The sequence below is a fragment of the Corvus hawaiiensis genome, chromosome 1 (genome assembly GCF_020740725.1).
Source record: "Corvus hawaiiensis isolate bCorHaw1 chromosome 1, bCorHaw1.pri.cur, whole genome shotgun sequence".
NCBI lineage: Eukaryota > Metazoa > Chordata > Aves > Passeriformes > Corvidae > Corvus > Corvus hawaiiensis.
In genome coordinates, this window is record NC_063213.1 from 22,044,969 (window position 1) to 22,062,964 (window position 17,996).

General features: G+C 37.7%; 1 protein-coding gene across 1 annotated transcript in view; it reads left to right on the forward strand.

Moving 5' to 3' along the window:
* Window positions 1-9,110, forward strand: part of LOC125322409 (tubulin polymerization promoting protein) — a 63,383-nt gene extending 54,273 nt beyond the window's left edge. Inside the window, exon 4 of the mRNA XM_048296084.1 lies at window positions 390-9,110. Within this exon, the coding sequence (XP_048152041.1) occupies window positions 390-584 (195 nt within the window). The 3' untranslated portion in view covers window positions 585-9,110. The remainder of the gene's footprint in view (window positions 1-389) is intronic.
* Window positions 9,111-17,996: the final 8,886 nt, after the last annotated feature.

The following is a 17,996-nucleotide window of genomic DNA, read 5'->3' on the forward strand; positions in this document are numbered from 1 at the left end:
TTTTTCTATATTGGTGGAGCCAGGCTTTTATGCTTTGATGGTGACATAATGGATTTTGAACATGGTTCAAAATGTGGAATCAGGATATGACTTCTTTGTATCTTTGGTACTTAGAACTTGATTATTAATCAGAAGTATCTCATACTGAAGGTCTCTTCCAAAAGGTTTTGACGTAATTTGCGCTATTTCCTTTTCTGCTATATTATTATTGTCACTGTATGTAATGGCAAGAAACACACATCTTTTTTATCCTGGAAATGAGTAGGTATTTGCATAGTCTTTGTCATTAGCAAAGATTTAAATCTTGGTAGCATGTAAAAGTATCTGTATTAAGAGTAACTGATTTCTGATGTGTCTTTTTGTTTTGTTTCTTTTCTTTCTTCCAATAGAAAACCGTTGCATCTCCAACTGTTTCACGCCTTACAGACACTTCAAAATTCACAGGTTCTCACAAAGAGAGGTTTGATGCCAGTGGGAAAGGAAAAGGCAGAGCTGGCCGAGAAGATCTGGTGGATAACTCAGGATATGTATCTGGTTATAAGCATGCAGGCACATACGATCATAAAGTACAAGGAAACAAGTAAGGCTGAGGGTTTACAACACAGAGGGGGATAGAGTATATATTTGTAAGGATGACGTTATGAATCCCACATGTTTCGGTTTTTGTGAATGTTGAGACTATGTTGTCAAGAAGTTGTCTTCAGGAACTGGAACTGATTTCAACATCTGCTGAGCTACATGCAGCACAATGCCACTTCATTACATTCCTCATGCATATATTGGCAAAAATAAATAAATATGTAGGTATAAAAAAAAAATATCATTTTGTTGAGCTTTAGATGAAAAAACCCAAACGAAAAAACAGCAAAGCCAAAGTCAAGAGCAGTTATACTACACTTTGTCAATTCAAGCAAAATATCTCAAACATTCCTAATGTTCAGTTGCCCTGATTATGTCAAAGAGAACCTCTTGAAAAGAGGATCTTTTGTAGCAGTCTTTCTGAAGAATATCCCATTACTTAATGCAGTTTTATTTGACTACTGTTTTGGGGTTTTTCTTTAAATGTCTTATATGGGATCTGGCACTTTTCTTAAACCATTCAACAATATACTATTGGGAAGTAAATGGTAGTAATATACTAGGTGCTAGCCTGTGATTGTCATATACCACTCATGGAAAAACTGAAAAAAAAGCTATTTCTAGGACAGTATAGGCTCCTAAAGTATTTTATGTCAACAGAAAGAGTTGGAAAATACCAGCCCTTAACTTCCCTCCTGTCTATACTTTGTGCTTGTTATTGTGTGTACTGTAGCACGGTTCTGACTGGCTGGATTTGGATGGAGCTATTGTACTAACCTGAGAGGTAAAGAACAAGACATTACTAAGAAAGTCTAGTAAAGGATTTTCACAGTCTGTTTTCAAGTTTGCACTGCCTTGCATTGGAAGTGAAGGGAGCATTAAGCTAATAATGCTTTAAAATATTGTTTATGACTGAACACTGCCAATCAGATTGCTATTAAATGAACGTTACTTTGCACATGTGTTGGCACGTAGTCCCTTTAAGCTCTAACATACGCAAGGAAAGCTTATGGCCCCTTGGAGTAAGGACATTTACAATTAATATCTATGTAATTAGGTGCATTTACCCACAAAAAACCCTTAAACCATTATAACTGGGCTACATTTTATGTTAGATTCATTTGAAGCCAAGGGCTTTGATTCTCTGTTCACTCTTGCTGCCAGACTTGGGAGTAATAGTATTTCTGGGAATGGCTTTCCACTGTTACCAGGAGAACCAGTCCCACAGGTGTAAGGTACAGACAGCTGAGTGTGACCTAGCTGGGGTCCAGAATGCCAAAAGAAATTAATTGGAATAAAAATAACTTTTTTTAAAGTATGGGTTGAAAAGGAGAGAAAAGGCCATTCTAATTTTCTGCAAGAGCTGAACAAGTACCCTGATGTATTACTCTGATTCTCTAAAGTTATGAAAGATAGGATGTTCAGTATTCAAAACCAGCTCTTTGCAGTTCTTCCTTGCTTTCTTTCAAAAAGAGCTTGTGCACTGATTTTCACATTCAACTCTGAATAAAGCTTAATAGATGTATTGCTCTCCCCCCACCCCTATCAGCATTCCACTCAGAGTACATAAAATGTAGGTGAGCAGTGTGTGCTGTTATGTGCCATGCAGGTGAATAGTCTCAATTTGGCCAATGTATGGAAAAGGGAGCACTGTTTTTCAGCCCTTAAACTGTTCATGTTTTGTTCTACTGACATTGTGTGGTATCCTGTCTTGTAACTTTGCCCTCAGTGACCCTTTGAGCCCATACATCAGCCTAAAACCAAAACAATGCCAAACGAAAGTCAAGGGCTTCCTTGTGGACTTGGACATCCTTTTGTTTGTTTATAGTTTATTTTGGTGTTTGTTTTTAAGGGGGAGGGAAGTTTGACAAAACTCAGCACACACTGTCGTAAAGATTTAAATGGCTTTTCGCACGGATGGCTTTGGTTACCTGGGTAGATTTTAGATGTGTGTAAAGATGCTCAGGATGCAAAGTGTTCAGCTTTGTGAACCCTTTCCAAGAGTTACCCAGTGTTCTTGAAGAATGAAGGGTTATCCACTCCTGTGCAGCCAATGGGGACCTGTCACACTCCAAAGCAGAAAATAGGATACTTGACACCAACAGCGGCTAAATTATTCTGGCATGGGAGTAAACTGTCTAAATCTAAAGAACCTTCTTCATTACTGGTGCCTGTGCACCTGAAGATGGCTCCAGGATAGTCCTGGTTTTTTATCAATAAAAAAGCTGAGCCTCCAACCTTGATGAATCGTTCAGTAAGTTACAGGCAAAATCAGTGTCCCTGTTTTTCCTTTTGACTTTAAGACTTGACTAATAACTCACTGGTAATGGACAAGCCTCACTAAAAGGTGAAGTCCAGTCTACTGCAGAGTCCTGCCGGCACACTTTTGACCTGGCTGTTTATTGCTAGCTGTCTGCCGTGTCTGGCACATCAGGTCTTAGGTGCACAACGGACAGGCTTTCTCAGGTACCCAAATACAGAGTGTCAGTAATGCCAGAATGTTTCCATACAGGAGGAGTGATTGGTTAGGAAGATTTTAAGGTATAATTAGGTTTGAAGTTGTTCAAAGTGAGAGAGATCAGCACACTCACAAGACAGGAGGCATGCAAGGGAATTGAGAGCGCGGACAGATCCAAGCTGGCACTGGCTAGAAATTGAGCTACTCTATTCTGTTATAAGAGGCCGATGGAATGAGCTGAGGTTCTGCCAGAGTTTACTTTGCACTGCTTGTGCAGTATAAAATCCCTGCCATGAACCAAAAGCACTTTATATGGACTTGATGCAAACTTTGAAATTCTTTCAATGGCATGGTTAAGCTTCGGATCGGAACCTGAGAAGATGTCAGATGGCAGTATTTTGAGGAACACACTCCTTTGTTTCTTCTTTGTTTCTACAGTCTGATAGTTTTAAACCTCAAAGTGGTGCATGAAAAGAAGTCATTCTGATGTGACAGTTACAAAGGAAAGTTGTGGCTGGGAAGATAGTACTTAGTAAAGGTTTTTCTCTTTTACTATGCTTGGTGTGAAAGATAATGGCTATGAATAAAAGCATCTTATGCAGCTGTGTATTAGGGGTTCACTACCTACTTAATTCTTACTATTCCACTAATATTGGTAGGAAATTAGAAGTCTAAATACTTGCTTGATTATTAGCTCTTAAGTTCCAGGCCTGCTTGGGAATGAGGCAAAGTACATTTTCTTATTCTGCTATTCCCTCAACTCTCAGGACAGTAAGTACAGCTTATACCTCAAAGATGACAGGAAGGGATAGCTGAGGAGGTGCAGGAGGTGCCCCCTTTTTAAGCCGTTAGAGTGTTGTAGAGCATATTCTCTTCCGATGCACCATGCTGCAGACTGTAACTAAATTCATGCCTGAAGTAAGGACATGGGAACCTAATAAGGTTTACTGTCCTCTCTTTTTGCAGGGGCATCTCAATTCATTCTATCTAAATTTCCAGCCTGATTTTCAGCATCTTACACTACATAGCACTGTGTTATGTGACATCTTCTATAAAACCCTGTTGTTCCTAATTATCTTTGCTTTCATTATTACAGAAGATGCTACCAAAAGAAATGTGCTCAGAAAGTTCAGATGGCTTTTAGAAATAACCGCCTTAAAGAACAAACTTAAATTTTATTTAAATGCTGTGGCAGTACACAATCCTTACCAGTATGTCTACAGAAGCTTAACCTGACCATCAAAACCTTTACAAGAACAAGAAATAAAAATCCTTACTGAGGCAAATAAATAGTCCTTACAAATAATTTTCTAAAAATAACTTAGTTTTTAAGTAAAATACGCAGCAGTCAAAAGGGATTTTCTTACAAGTGCTTGCTTACTAATTCCCTTTAGTCACTCCATGAGCTTTAGTTGAAAGTTTTGCAACCATCATTATGGAAATATTAAAACCAAAAATGGTTGTCCTGCTCTTCGTGGTTATCAAAGCTATCACAACAGTATTACTGAGAAGCAGACATTCAACACACACATAGTTTCATGAGTCCTATATGAACAGTTGTCATTAATTGTAATCGAATATTTGGAATCCCAAGGGAAATGTTGAATATTAGACTGTAGCCAGAATTTAGCCCCCTTTTTTTTAAACCTATAATACTTCTTACCTCCTTTTCATTTAGGGGAGGGAAAGGGAGATTTCCAAACTACTCACATGTCACAGCTTGTGTGTTTCATCAGCACAGAGATTGTCTTTCAAAGATACTTTGAAGTATGTGTGTTACTGACCTTACCTAAATTAAAATTTCGTCTGACAATTTTTGAGCATTACAAAAAGCTTTCTTCACACATTACCATTTCAGACATCCGTATCTTCACTTCTGTTATCTCGATTAATATTATTTATGGTAGCTGGAATTAGGCAGAAAAAAAAGGCAAATGACTACTATGGGTTGGCTTGCAAGTGATAGGTATCCCAGCCATCTGTAACCATCTGTAGAGAAAATCCTCATGTATATTCCTCCAAAACCAAAACTTTAAAGTTGTAATTGATAGGTTTTTTCTGTAAGGCTTTTCATAGTTATAAAATGAATTTCAATTCTTTGTGCCTGCATGTATGACAGTCAAAACATAACCTTGCCTTCAGTGATGCATGTATTCTGGGGGCACATGCCTGTCATCTGTGAATAAGAATTCTCTGTTTGCACTGGCCAAGAGCAAACCTTTTACCTTCATGATAGAGCAAATGTAACATGTTGCACTGGTATGTGTCCTCTTAACTGACTGTCAGCCTTGCGTGTGTGCCAAAATAACGACACCTTTGTGTACGTTGTTTGTAGTGTGAATATTATGTTCTTGGCTTGTCACTTAGTTGGTATTAAGTAATGTAATGCACAAGACTTGTGTAGGTTTGTGTGTGTGTACACATACTCTTTGGATCCAGCTTAAGTGATTAAACTGTATAAATATTGATGAAAACCTTAAATCTTATGAAGGCCAAGCTCTAGTTCTGCAGCCAGTGCTGTTCAGCTTGGCCAGTTGGGGACACTGTCATTCTCCCTTCATAGCACAAAGGTAACGATCTAAGGAGGCCTTTACAGTTTTACCTGTCTACCCTGTTCTGAGAGAAATCACTTCAGCAATTCTAACATAGACTTGGTGTGACAAGGGAAGTTTCTCCATGGTAAGGAAGTAGGAGAGAGAGAGTTAGGGTGAAAGCAAGCTTTCCTCTGAGTGCTCTCAAGAAACCATTTAAAACTATACTCTCCATGGGCCCTATATTTTCCTTTGCCCCAGCTTTGTGAAGCAAGCTGACACTGACTGTGTAAACAGTGTAAACAGTTGTTCATCATCCATTAGTAAGTATAAAGCTGTGGTATAATGAGTTGGGAACAGGAAACAGGAGTGTCATACGTTGCTTATGGAGTCAAGTCTTGCTTGGACCTTTATAAAATTAAATACCAGAAGCATAATGACAGCTCTTAAACTTGTGTGAAATTCTTAAAGTCTGGAGTACCTCAGATTGATATGTGTACCTCCTGTATTTGGAGTGTTCGCCCATAAAATATCATTTAAACAGTCAGTTGCTCATTTTGTGCAACCCCAAAGTGCCCATTTGGCTTACTTAATATGAGCTGGAAGTGATGGTCAGGGTTGTTCTTTTTAAGTCTTCAGAATCCTAGAACTACTAAGAAACCTGTAGTTGCATTTGTGCTTGCTCATTAAACTCAAAACCAATGCTTTGAATGATGTCCCAGCTAAGAGTAATGCTTCTGGAAGTAAAAGAATATTGCAGATAGAACCTCCACGTCTTAGTTGTCCATGTAATTTATTTTTGCAGGGAGAAAAATCTATTAATATATTCAGTATTTTTTCATGTTTTTCAGTATATTAACCTTGGTATATTGCTTCAAAAACCCTATGGAGAAGGTGGATTTCAACACAAGTTTAAGATACAGCTCTTGGCTTTGTTGTCAGAAAATATTTGAATTGGCTTATTTCATTCAAACTAATTGATCATCCACTCAAGGTAGACTTTGGCAAGAGTAAGCCTGATCATAAATAAAAAGGGGAAAAATCCAGCCTCTTTGCTGAGCATTCTTCCAGATATTTGCAGTTCTGGTAGTCTGAAACAATTTTTTAAAAAAGAAGTTATCTTTTGTATTCATGCACAGATATACATGAAGGCAAAACTACAGAAGAGGCTTTTTTTTTTTTCTCTTTAAACCTTGCATTTAGAAATTGACATTGAAATGCCGAACTGACTAACCTGATTTGGAAAAAATGCTAAGCTACTATCATATTCCATTGCAGCTAAATAGCCAATGAATTAATTTTCAAATACAGTTATACAGCATCTCTTTTTTGTGAGTTACTGTAAAGCTTATGGCACTGTACAAAGTGAGTTTTGATGTCAACATTTGTAAAGGTCTTAATGCTCATGATAATTTGCCCTTACCTCCAGTTATCTTCATGCAAAATTTTTCTACTACTTTGCATATTTTTCAGAAAAGATCAGAAACATAAATAAAGTTACAGTCAAGTAAATTAAAAATGTGGCCCTAAAAGTACACTCAGTTCATCCATCTTTGCATCAGGAGCTACATTATAGATCAGCAACAAAATAAAAAAAGATGGCAGTCTGAATCCCTACAGTGGTAAATTATTTTAAGTTCCAGTTTACATCAGATGAGTTTCTGTATGCTTACATTTGCTCAAATGCTATTTTTAAACAAAGTAATTAAATAATGTGAAATAATACAGCCTGGGCTCTGTTAAATAGGGTTCTATTAATGCAACTGAAATGCTGTGTATGTCTGTAATATTCATGCTAAATATGTAATAGATCTTTACAAAGGCTTTGTGTAAAGTCAGTTAACCTACAAACTGATGTCCTGTGTAAAATCGTGTTGGCAAACTACTTTTGTTAGCACTGTAGTGTATGAAAAGGTAAGATCATAGACAAAAACAAGTTATAGGGTGCAAAAAAGTGTGTTTGTTTTTAATCTTTGTACTGGCTTCAGAATATATCGGCTTTGGCAAATTCTTGCAGCAGGGAAATTTTTTTGTATAATGCTTATAATACAAAGTAATATGTCTTTACATTCTCTAAAGCAGAGAAATGGTCAATGTTGGATAAGTATATTGAAGTTTATTCTTAGCAAGGTGTTATGTTTCACAGATTTAAATATTAGAGGGGAAATATATATTTATACAGAAGTATAATTTTTGAATGAGATTGATTTTCTTCAGTCATGAACAATTTATTTATCCACATTATGCTTTATTCCTTTGCTAGGTTGTTTATCAGTCCATGCTGTTCCAACATCCATTTCTAATTCAATTAGATGTTTTGATTCTTTGTTTGCACAAATCTGGATGTGCATGCTGTCAGGACCTGATCATAAAGGGTGGAGGCAAAACTGTTTTGTCTATGATTACCTAGAGCACTAGTTAAAATTTAATCATTACGCAGCTGGGATATGGAGATAGGTCTTGACATAGTCTTCCTTGGAGCACTGTACACCATGATAAAAACTTCCATTGAAGCTTACTAGTTTTTGTTCTTATTTTCACTTGTCTCTCATCAACCAGGAAGGTGCTGTGTGCTAATAATTACCTGCAATATTTCTAATTGCAGGCTTTGCAAATATTAACATGCAGCTGTATTAGCCTACTGTGTTCACTGTGAAATTTTCAACATGGTAAAAATTTTACATGATCATTTAACCTTACAAGTTTACTTTTTCTCATCAATTTAACACTGAATCTTCATTATTGCAAATGAACAACTTGAGCGTAGCATTTCTTAATCTTAACTATAGTAGATAAACATGTCCTAAGCAAAGATTTTTAACCACTTGATGAAGGGGGCCAGGCACCATTCAGTGCAAAGCACGCTGGGCAAAATCTTATCCCCACTGCAGCCAGTTCCAAAATTCTACCTGGTGTTAGCAAAAATAGAACCACCATTACCAAGGGGTTAATAGGCTTAGTAACCATGACAAGAGGTTGTGGGGGAGCACAACAGTGATTCTCTATTTCCATGTCTTTTGTTTCTGTTAATTTAAAACTACTACTCTTCAATCTTTAAAACAAGTAAAAGAAACTTGAAGGGGGGAATCATATACTACTAGTTTGTACTAGGTTTTTTCAGGAAAAGGAAACAAATTTATATATATATATATATATATATGCAATATATTTTTACACTGTTTATTAATGCTAGAAAGTATTAAATGTATCACTTTATCTGTGTGAATGTTAAAGTAATGACAATGTTATGGATGTTTTAAGCCTTTTGAAGTTGTCTTGTTAAATTCTAAACCCACATTAACAATGGAAAAGCTACTTTGTCTGCAACATTATTGTTGATGTTTTAGGGGAAAAGTTCAAGTGCAGCAGTTGTTTTGATTAGCACTGTAAAAGCTTGGCTTGAAAAGTTATAGTGAAATCCATATTTTAAACACCATTTCTTTAAAGCATAGCTTCTCATAAAGTACGTTACTGCTGTTGACTGACTGTATAAAATTGTATTTTTAGTTGGTAAAGTGATCAATAAATGTGTTACTATGTCAGTTCTGGGATTTATTGAAGTAAATCGTATTTGCTGATAAACTTTGTAAGCAACAGTTATTTTACAGTTTATATGTTAATTTAATTGCTGATGAATTTATAAATTACATCAAAATACTCTCTGAACATCCAGCTGTCTGGTTCTGAGCAGAATCTATTTCTTCTTTACCATTTATTTTCACAGTTTGAATAATGACTAAAGCTGACCATTAATATTTTGAGAATTCTAATATGATGCTTGAATAGCCATGATAATGGTGATCCACCAAATGAGATCTGACAGGGATTAAGCCATTTGTTCTTGACTAGCTACCTAAGATAGCTTAATCCTCAGTGCAAAAGCCTGAGTTACTGCTCTCACCTTCTTTAAGTGGTGTTGAAAACACTTTACTTGTAAGGAAAGTAATTTGCTACATAGAGCATTGTTTTAATGATGTTACATCCAAAAGGAAATGTGGACCTTTTGTTTATAAATAACAATATTACTCAGCTTTCCAGTAGCAAAAATACCATGATTTTATTCAAGAAGCGGAAGACTGAAGTATTTAATTTAATTCAGAACATTGTAACAGCATAATTAATAATGTGACAATAAAAAACCAAGTCACAGTGCTGCTCTAGAAATGCAGCAGTCAATTGACAATTTGTCAATTGTTAATCAACAAAATGAGCAGTCAGTTGCTAATCCAGTGATGAGCCAACTGCAAGGAAACATAACTAAACAGTTTACAGCTACCCTGTCTCTTCTCCAGTTGTTCTCAAACTGGAAATGGTATTCCTTGTTCTCACACACTAGACAGCCTTCTTTAGAACTGCCTTTTAAGTGAAATCTAATACAGCTGTGTCCTGATATAGCTTTTCTTCCTGCATCGAGACCATGGACTGCCCCCTCCTGTACTCCTTTTAACTCTTAGTAGGTATGGTTACTGAAAAACTGTAAAAAACATAGTGAAGCAGACCCTGTAGAAAAATCAGTATTTTTCTTTACCATTCAAAAAGCCTTTAAGATAGGGGAAGATAGTACTCTTCTGCCCTATGAGAATGTAAGACACGAAGATCTGTATTTTCAAAGGAGTTAGGGATTTTTTATTATTTTCCTGTCGGGCCTCTAGAAATGCCCATTCACCCCTACACACCACTTACACGTCATGACTTTAAAATGAAAAATAACCCCCCTCTGCAAGGATGTGTTCTCTTTACTCCAGGAATACAATTATTTGGGCTAGTTTTCAGTCTGTGTAGCTACTGTTGCAATAACTATGCACTCCTGCTCTCGTGTCCGTATGTGCTGTGCAGGCTGATCTTTCCTGCTTCTGTCAGCTGTTCTACCACAACCAGGACTGCACAGAGGAAAGTGTGGAGGCAAAGGCTACCTCTGCCAAATCTGAGTCTTCAGGGGACTTAACCTGGTCTTCTAGTTAGCCTTTTTTTTTAATTTACTCAGCTTTCTATTTAACTCACTGCACTGATTTACTAATAATGTAAACTAACACAAGCACATTGAAAGTTCACGTACTTATTGATAATTATTCATTAGATCCCCTCTCAGTGATCTCTTCTCCACAGCAATAGTGAATATATATGGAAGGAACCAAAGGCAGGGATGTAGGTGGTCTGGGGAGGAACAAGCACAGGAAAATAGAGGGATAAGGGGGTAGTCCCTGGTCCATGCAGTTATTTGGTGATGCCCTGGACCTCCTCAGTGCCAGCTGCCCTGTCTTATTACATTTAATTTCTAACTGTTTTCTTGGGTGAGGGGATTATCTGTTCTGTGTACGTATGTGCTTATGGAAGTCTAATTGCTACCAGCTGGAGTCATACCGTGGGTCACAATAGCCAGTGTTACCTGTGGTGCCAGTAACTAGAGTGGAGGCTGTGGGTGACAGGAACCCATGTGCTTGTGGTGCCAGCAGCTGGGCCAGATGAGGGCTTGTCTAGCACCATTTGGCTGCCAGCAGATACTGAGCTGAACCTAGACTGCTAGCAGGGGCTTTAGCATCAGTTAGCAAAGCGTTCATAAGACTGGGCCAGATACATGTATGTCTCTGAGACAGCTGGAAGCACATACCAAAGGGACCAGGCAGTCTGTAACAGCTGCTGGGGAGGCTACAAGGTCTGATGGTGTGTCTCTCTACGCAGGAGATGATAGAATCTGCAGGATAGTTACTCAGCTGGCTGCACATCTCATCCCAGTTAGTCAAGGGATCCAGTATGTGTTGGTCTGCATTGGGTGGGAAGGGAATGATGACATGAGACTGTCCCAGCAGATGAAGTATAGCTGTGATCTTCACAGACTTGCATGTCCAGATTCCAGCAGCAGGGGAAAATAGGGATCCAGGCACTGGACATTGGATAGGCTGTCTTGCAGGGTATCACATTAAATATATGCATGTTTCCTAATAGCAGCCCTTCATCCTGGTCAGCCATAGACAGGTTGTTGGAACTGATTTTGGTTTTGTTGGTGGTGCTGGCTTTGTTTTTTTAAATTTGGAAGATTTCTCGCTGTGTCCACCAACACTACCATCATGAAACAACTTTGCCTTCTTTGCAATGGTACTAACATCTGTTGTTGTCTGTATTGTTACAAAAACGTTGATTTGTTGTGTTTCTTAACTGATAATAGCTCCCGTTAAACTGCTCGAAATGAGTCTCAAGGCATGTGCATGTCTGCTAATTCTTGATAGAAATTAAAGTTCTTTACATTAAACAATTCAGGCAACCAATTTTGTTGATTTTCCCAGCTAATTTAAATTATTTTTTAAATGTTTCCTTTCAGTAGTATTTTGGTGGGTTTATTCTATTTTAGTACTACTAATTTGAACTTTTACTGCAAAGCAAACTCTTTAAAGGAACATTTCTTATAAGTTTCTTAATGGAAAAAATTCTTGTAGTTATACACTGACATTTATTCAGTGAGAATAGGTTTCATGTGTTGACGTCACTGGACCAGATGGAGTATAAAATATGAAAAGTATAAATACAGTTTTTTAAATATAAGTGTAGAAACCCAGAGTGCTGAGAATATTTCTCTGCCTGTTTTTAAGGGTTCTTACCCCCCTGAACAACAGTTTTGACCTCCAACCTTGGAAAAAATTACCAACGATCAGACAGGAACTAGAAAATACAGTGGTGTGAATTAGGTGATAGATTACTATGTAAGATTGTCACAGGGTGAAAAATTTAGAGGTTTTGGGTTTCTCTTTGTAGTAAATAGGTAACAGTAAAAAATATCAAAATGGAGGATTGTTGTTGTTCTCTAAACCTTCTTCTCCTTCTTCTACTACTCCATGTTCTGCAGGAAAAGTAGTTTGGAATGATTGGATAGAGAATTCTGCAGTTCCTGCCTGTGTTACTGAATAATTGGTAGGAAAGTGAAAATAATGTACGTTTTTAGTAACCATTGTTACATTATGTTTAAAAGGCTGTGTAAATCGTGTTAATTAGAGACTTCAGTCCTGCTTTCTGTGCTCTATGCTGTACCTGGGTCACGCTAGTGGCTCTGTTCCTCTGATAAGACTTAATAAACAACTATCTGGCAGCATTGAAACTCAAGGAAAAGTCTCGGTTTATCTTTGAAACTCCTTGCAAGGACTTCTAGAAAATTCTCTCCCATCAGGAGGGATTTGATTTATGGCATGGTTCAGTGTCAATAAGATTAAAATTTCTTGTATCTTTATATGTAAAACATACCTATATATATATATATATATATATATATATATATATATAAAATTGGTATAAAATGTTTCCCATTATTTGAAATTCCATCTCTGTTCCTAGGCACTGTCACCAGTGTGAAGTGATATTGTATGTTGATTTTGGGATCCTGCTTTAGCTAATTGCCATGACACAGACATCCTGAAGGATGTAATCTTCTTTTACTTAAGTAAATCTTGCCTGCCTTAAAGCAGCATGACATCATTTTGTCCTATGTGCAATCTTTGCTTGTTACCGCCTTCTCATTCTCATCATCCTCATAAACAGCACTTGACAATGGCTTTCATGCTGAGCTGTGTCTCGTTCTGCTCTTCTCAGTTTCTTGTCTGTCCCACCCTATGGGGAAGGAAGCACCCAAGATTTGTAAATGGCTCGTGGTCGAAAGGAATGACAAAAGTCAGAGGCCCCACAAAGTTCTATTAGTAAATTACACACTTAGCATGGAAATTGGTATGTTAGTCCCTGACCTACGCTGTAAGCCAGCAGTGGCTTTTGGGTAAAGGGGTAGGATCAGAAGGAAGAGAAGAAAGGAAGAGATGAATTAAAGAGGGGAAGAGAAAGAGAGACATCATCTGTCTGGCCGATGGGATGTGCAGAGTCCTGGGAGTGCGTGCCTGGGCTTGATGGGAGTACCTTTTTACAGATCAGTTTTGCCTGCCCTGAGGACAGGTTTCTTGCTTTCTATGCAAATTAGTTACCATTTGCAGTCCGTTCTTCCAGACCTGTCTGGACATGGGTTGGAGGGTCACAGGGGTCTTGGGTGGTCTCATATCCTCCTGCTGGATTGGCCCCTGGTTCACAGTTCGTGCCTGTTTCTTCACTGATGCTGTCTTTTGTTTATTGTGCCTCCAGGGACTAGAACAATGATGTTTGTCCCTGCTCTACTTCCACATGGTCCTCTTCTCCAATCAAATCTTGTTCTTGGACAAACCCCCTTGGCTGGCTCCATGGCTGTCTGGTTAATCGTGTTTGAGACGTACACATTAGCCCCTTACTGTCTGGGCTTCTACATACTCTTGGGCTATAGCTTGATCTCATTTAAACATTACCTGAGATAATTTTGGACCAAGTGGCGTTTCTAATTCTTTTTAGAAGTACTATGAGATTGAATTAAAATTTCATTTTAACCTAAAGTTTTACTTCTCTCAGAAGGCAGACCGTATAACAACTCCCATTTTAATTATTAAATAAGTGGCTGTTTCCCTCAGATATTTTGCGCCAAACAGAATGCCATTAATTATGATTATTGATGCCAAATGTTAAAGTAAGAACACTTTATGATGTTGCTAAATACAACTGGATGTTGAACAGAAGGCACGAATTAAGCCCTATTTGCGATGAATTAAGACATATTTTTTCACCAAAGTAATGGGGTTGTGACTTTCCTTTTGGAAACAAGTAAATCCTGTATTTCATGGACCTGTGAAAGGCTAAATCTTCGGCAGGATATTAAAAAGAATCCAGTAGGTGGTGCCCAAGGCTTAGGGGAGACGGGCAGTGCTCAGGAGATCTAACTGCCACCTGGAAACTGTTTTCAATTAAAAAAAGAAGTCATCACAAAGAATTAAAAGTAACTTAAAAATCAAAGTTGAAAATCATTGATGAAACACCTCAATGAGAAGTCCAGGATACAAGCAAATTTAACTTTGCCAATGAAAGTCTCCTTGCACTTCTATGCAGATTCAATGACTACATCTGGAAAAAAACCTGATCTTACTGCTAAAAAGACAAAACCTTTTGTCCCAAAGCCTGCACAATATGATATTGCTAGAGTAGAGCAGGGCGGCTGTGAACCATACCTAGTGCATGACCTTGAGCTGAAACCCAAAGGTCACATCCATTTCTCCTATCACACAGGAGGATGGAAGCACAAGGGCTTGTGGATCAGTCCCCTGTCATTTCCACTGCAGGATATGTGTCCATTATGTCCAGTGTTAGCTCAAGAAACTCTTCAGTACAGCCCATGTGCATGTCTTCCTCCACAGCACTACCTCCAGTTGTTAGCCGAATTCCCTTATGTTTACCTAAGCCGTTACCTCCCTGTGCCCCTGAAGCACTCTCACACACACTGCCTGCTAATAAGCAAGAGGCAATTTTTGGCCAGAGTACACAAAACTCAGCCAGCCACCCACCACAGGTATACACAAATGACTAAAGACTGCAGCCTTTTCTTCAGTAAAGACACTATCAGAAATTTCTATGACTTTTCTTGTGTTGGTCATCTTCTCTGTGTTCCAACTTCCATTTTATAAAATGGAGATGTCAATCATAATTTTTTCTGACTTACTGTCTGTGTAATTTTTCACCACATTTCTGCATGTGACTCCACTAATTCACATTACAGCTTCAGAACAGGGTTTCAGTGAAAGACAGTTATGAATTTGAAAATTTTCCAACACCATCTTTAGAGAAGAAATCAAATCTAAAATGCTATGTTGTATGTAACTTACTTGTATCTTAATTAGAATCATAAAATCACTCAGGCTGTAAGGGACCTCTCCATGTTCTCAATTGTCCAACTTTTGCTTAACTGAGCTCTCTAACTTCAATGTCAACAAAGCTGCTGCATGGTGTTCTGTTGAGTCTTATTTCAAAAGTCATCCTAGGTGCTTGACCAGTGGAAAAAATCCTTTTACATCCAGCTGGAATTGTCTTTGTTGCCATGGAAATGTTAGCTGCCTCTTGTCATTTTACTGTGTGTATTTGTGAAAATCTGGCTTAATCTTCTCCATATGCCCCCATGTGGAAGATAGCATTTAAGATTCTCGTCCTGCTCCCTTTTCCCCAATTTTCCTCCAGGGTAAACAAAACTGTATCTCTCAGCCTGTTCCTAGTGTATGTTCCAGCCTATACCATTTTCTCTGGACTCTTATGTTTTATAACCTCTTTTTTACGTGGGGAACCCCAGAGTGGGATACAGCACTGCCTCATAAGTGTTGAGTAGACAGAAATAATTTATTCTCTTAATCTGCTCTCATTAATAAAGCCCAACTTGCATTGCAGTCACGTTCAGCTCAGTACCTGGAAAAACCCCAAATTTTCTGCAGAGCTGGTACATAACCTGTCAGATCCTGTACCTGATGCAGGGGTTTGGTCTACCCAAGGTACCACACATTGCATTTGTCTTTGCAGAACTCAGTTATGTCTGCCAACTTCTCAAGCTTGGTTAAGTTCCTTCTTAACAGTAAACCAAGTCTAGTTTGCTCTTTGCTATACATTTGTAAACATGAAACTTAATGTAATTTAGAAATTATCTTGTTGCTTTTGGGTGGGAATAGGAAAAGTAATGTAAGTTTACCCAGAATACATTTATTCAGAATAACTTGCTCTATTGACTCACCTTTTTAAAGATACCTATAGATTCACATGCTCATATAAAAAAAGCAGTTATAACTGAAGGTGACGGCCCTGAATATAAGTTGATGGGTCCACCTTAGACACCTAAGTTTGAGCATGCCAAGGAAGTTACGTAAATAAAACAAGTTAAGAGGAGCAAGAATAGAGATACTAGAGTGTATGGATTCTCCATGTGAGCAAGTTCTACAGACAACACATGCTGCAGAGTCATTTCAGCTGAATAGAAACTAGACAACACAACTTCTTGTTAGAAGTTTATATTGCTTAACCTTCTACATGCTACCCATAGCTTTACAGAAAGGAGACTTATAAAAGTATTCCAGACAGTGATAGGTCTGGTAAAAATGATGTAAAGCCTTTATTTTATTTACAAGTAAATCATTGTGAGAGCTTTTAAAATGTAGGACTAAAAGCGTGATGAGTTAACGATCTCCACAATTAAAATCAGATGGCTAAAATAAGTCTGCTAATTTAGACCAGTTAATGGCAGGGTGGTTTGCCTGAGAGCAGCTCAGAAGGCCGCAATCTTCTAGGTAAGGAGGAGACAATGGAGTACTGCTGAACTGGAAAACACTGGGCAAGCTAAAAATTATATTGTGCCTCTATTTATGTGAGCATACATATAAAAAAATAGAAAGTTATAAAAAAAATTCACAGAAATATATTAAAAACAGAATACTAAAATTAATTGTAATTACTATATTCTAATACTATATCTGGGCATAACAAAATAATAGAGCCAAAGCTAGCATTCAAAACATAAATTTGTTTTTTATTGCCAGAGGGGTACTTAAAGGCACAATATGCAGTTATATAAACACAACCAACAGAATGGAAATTTAAATGCAGCCAAACCACACACAAACCAGGTATTTCAAAACAGCAAACCCATTCTGAACATATCAGAAATTCTTTTTCCCCTATGCTAACTAGTGATACTCAGTTCCCAAAATGCTTGCAAACCCATTCCAGATTTAGAAACAAGCTAGCAGGAACATAGGATGCTAGTGTTGAAAATTAATGTCTTAATGAGTCCACAAACGATGTATGAATGTCAAGAGACTAATTGATTACATGGGATGCCAACTGAAAAGGTGCCTTCAAAAGTGAATTAATGCACAAGAAACTGACAAGACTTGTTAGATGTCTCTGCTGCATCTGTGCTGCTGAGTGTGCTGCAAGACAGCTATTTTTAAATGAGACATGTGATGTACCAGAAACATTCCAGGCGCTGAACCATGAAGCTGTATGTAGCCAGTTCACCACACTGTGAGGCTGCAGTACTATATGTGTAATTATCCTTCCTAATACTTAGGCAAAATTTAAATGGTGAGTGAAGTCTTGTAGGTTTTTTTTCGTGTTTCCCTACATTTTTTTCCTGATCTCATCTAACTGTACTATTCACTTTCGAATGAAGCTCAAACTTGTGTGACAGCATTGCAATATCACAATTCAATTAATGCATTTGTTCCTTTGATTGTTCAATTCTGTTGCTGAGGAAGACCTAATTTTAATGCATTATCTGTACTAAATTGCACCAGAGATGCATTTCACTCACTTATCACTCACTGGACTATCATCTACAAAAGGAATTGATTTAATTAGGACTTGTACAAGTGTTTAAGTCAGGAAGTTTGAGCAATGCCACGAAATCTTTCAGATTTGATTGATGAACTTTTATTTCAGTAATGTCATGAATCAATACTGAGGTGGGTAAAAAATGTTGTTGATAAAAGTAAGTGCACTCAAGATAGCATTGTAGGACACGACATTGATGCCGACATAGTAACTGTACACAAAACCTTGATAAGTCA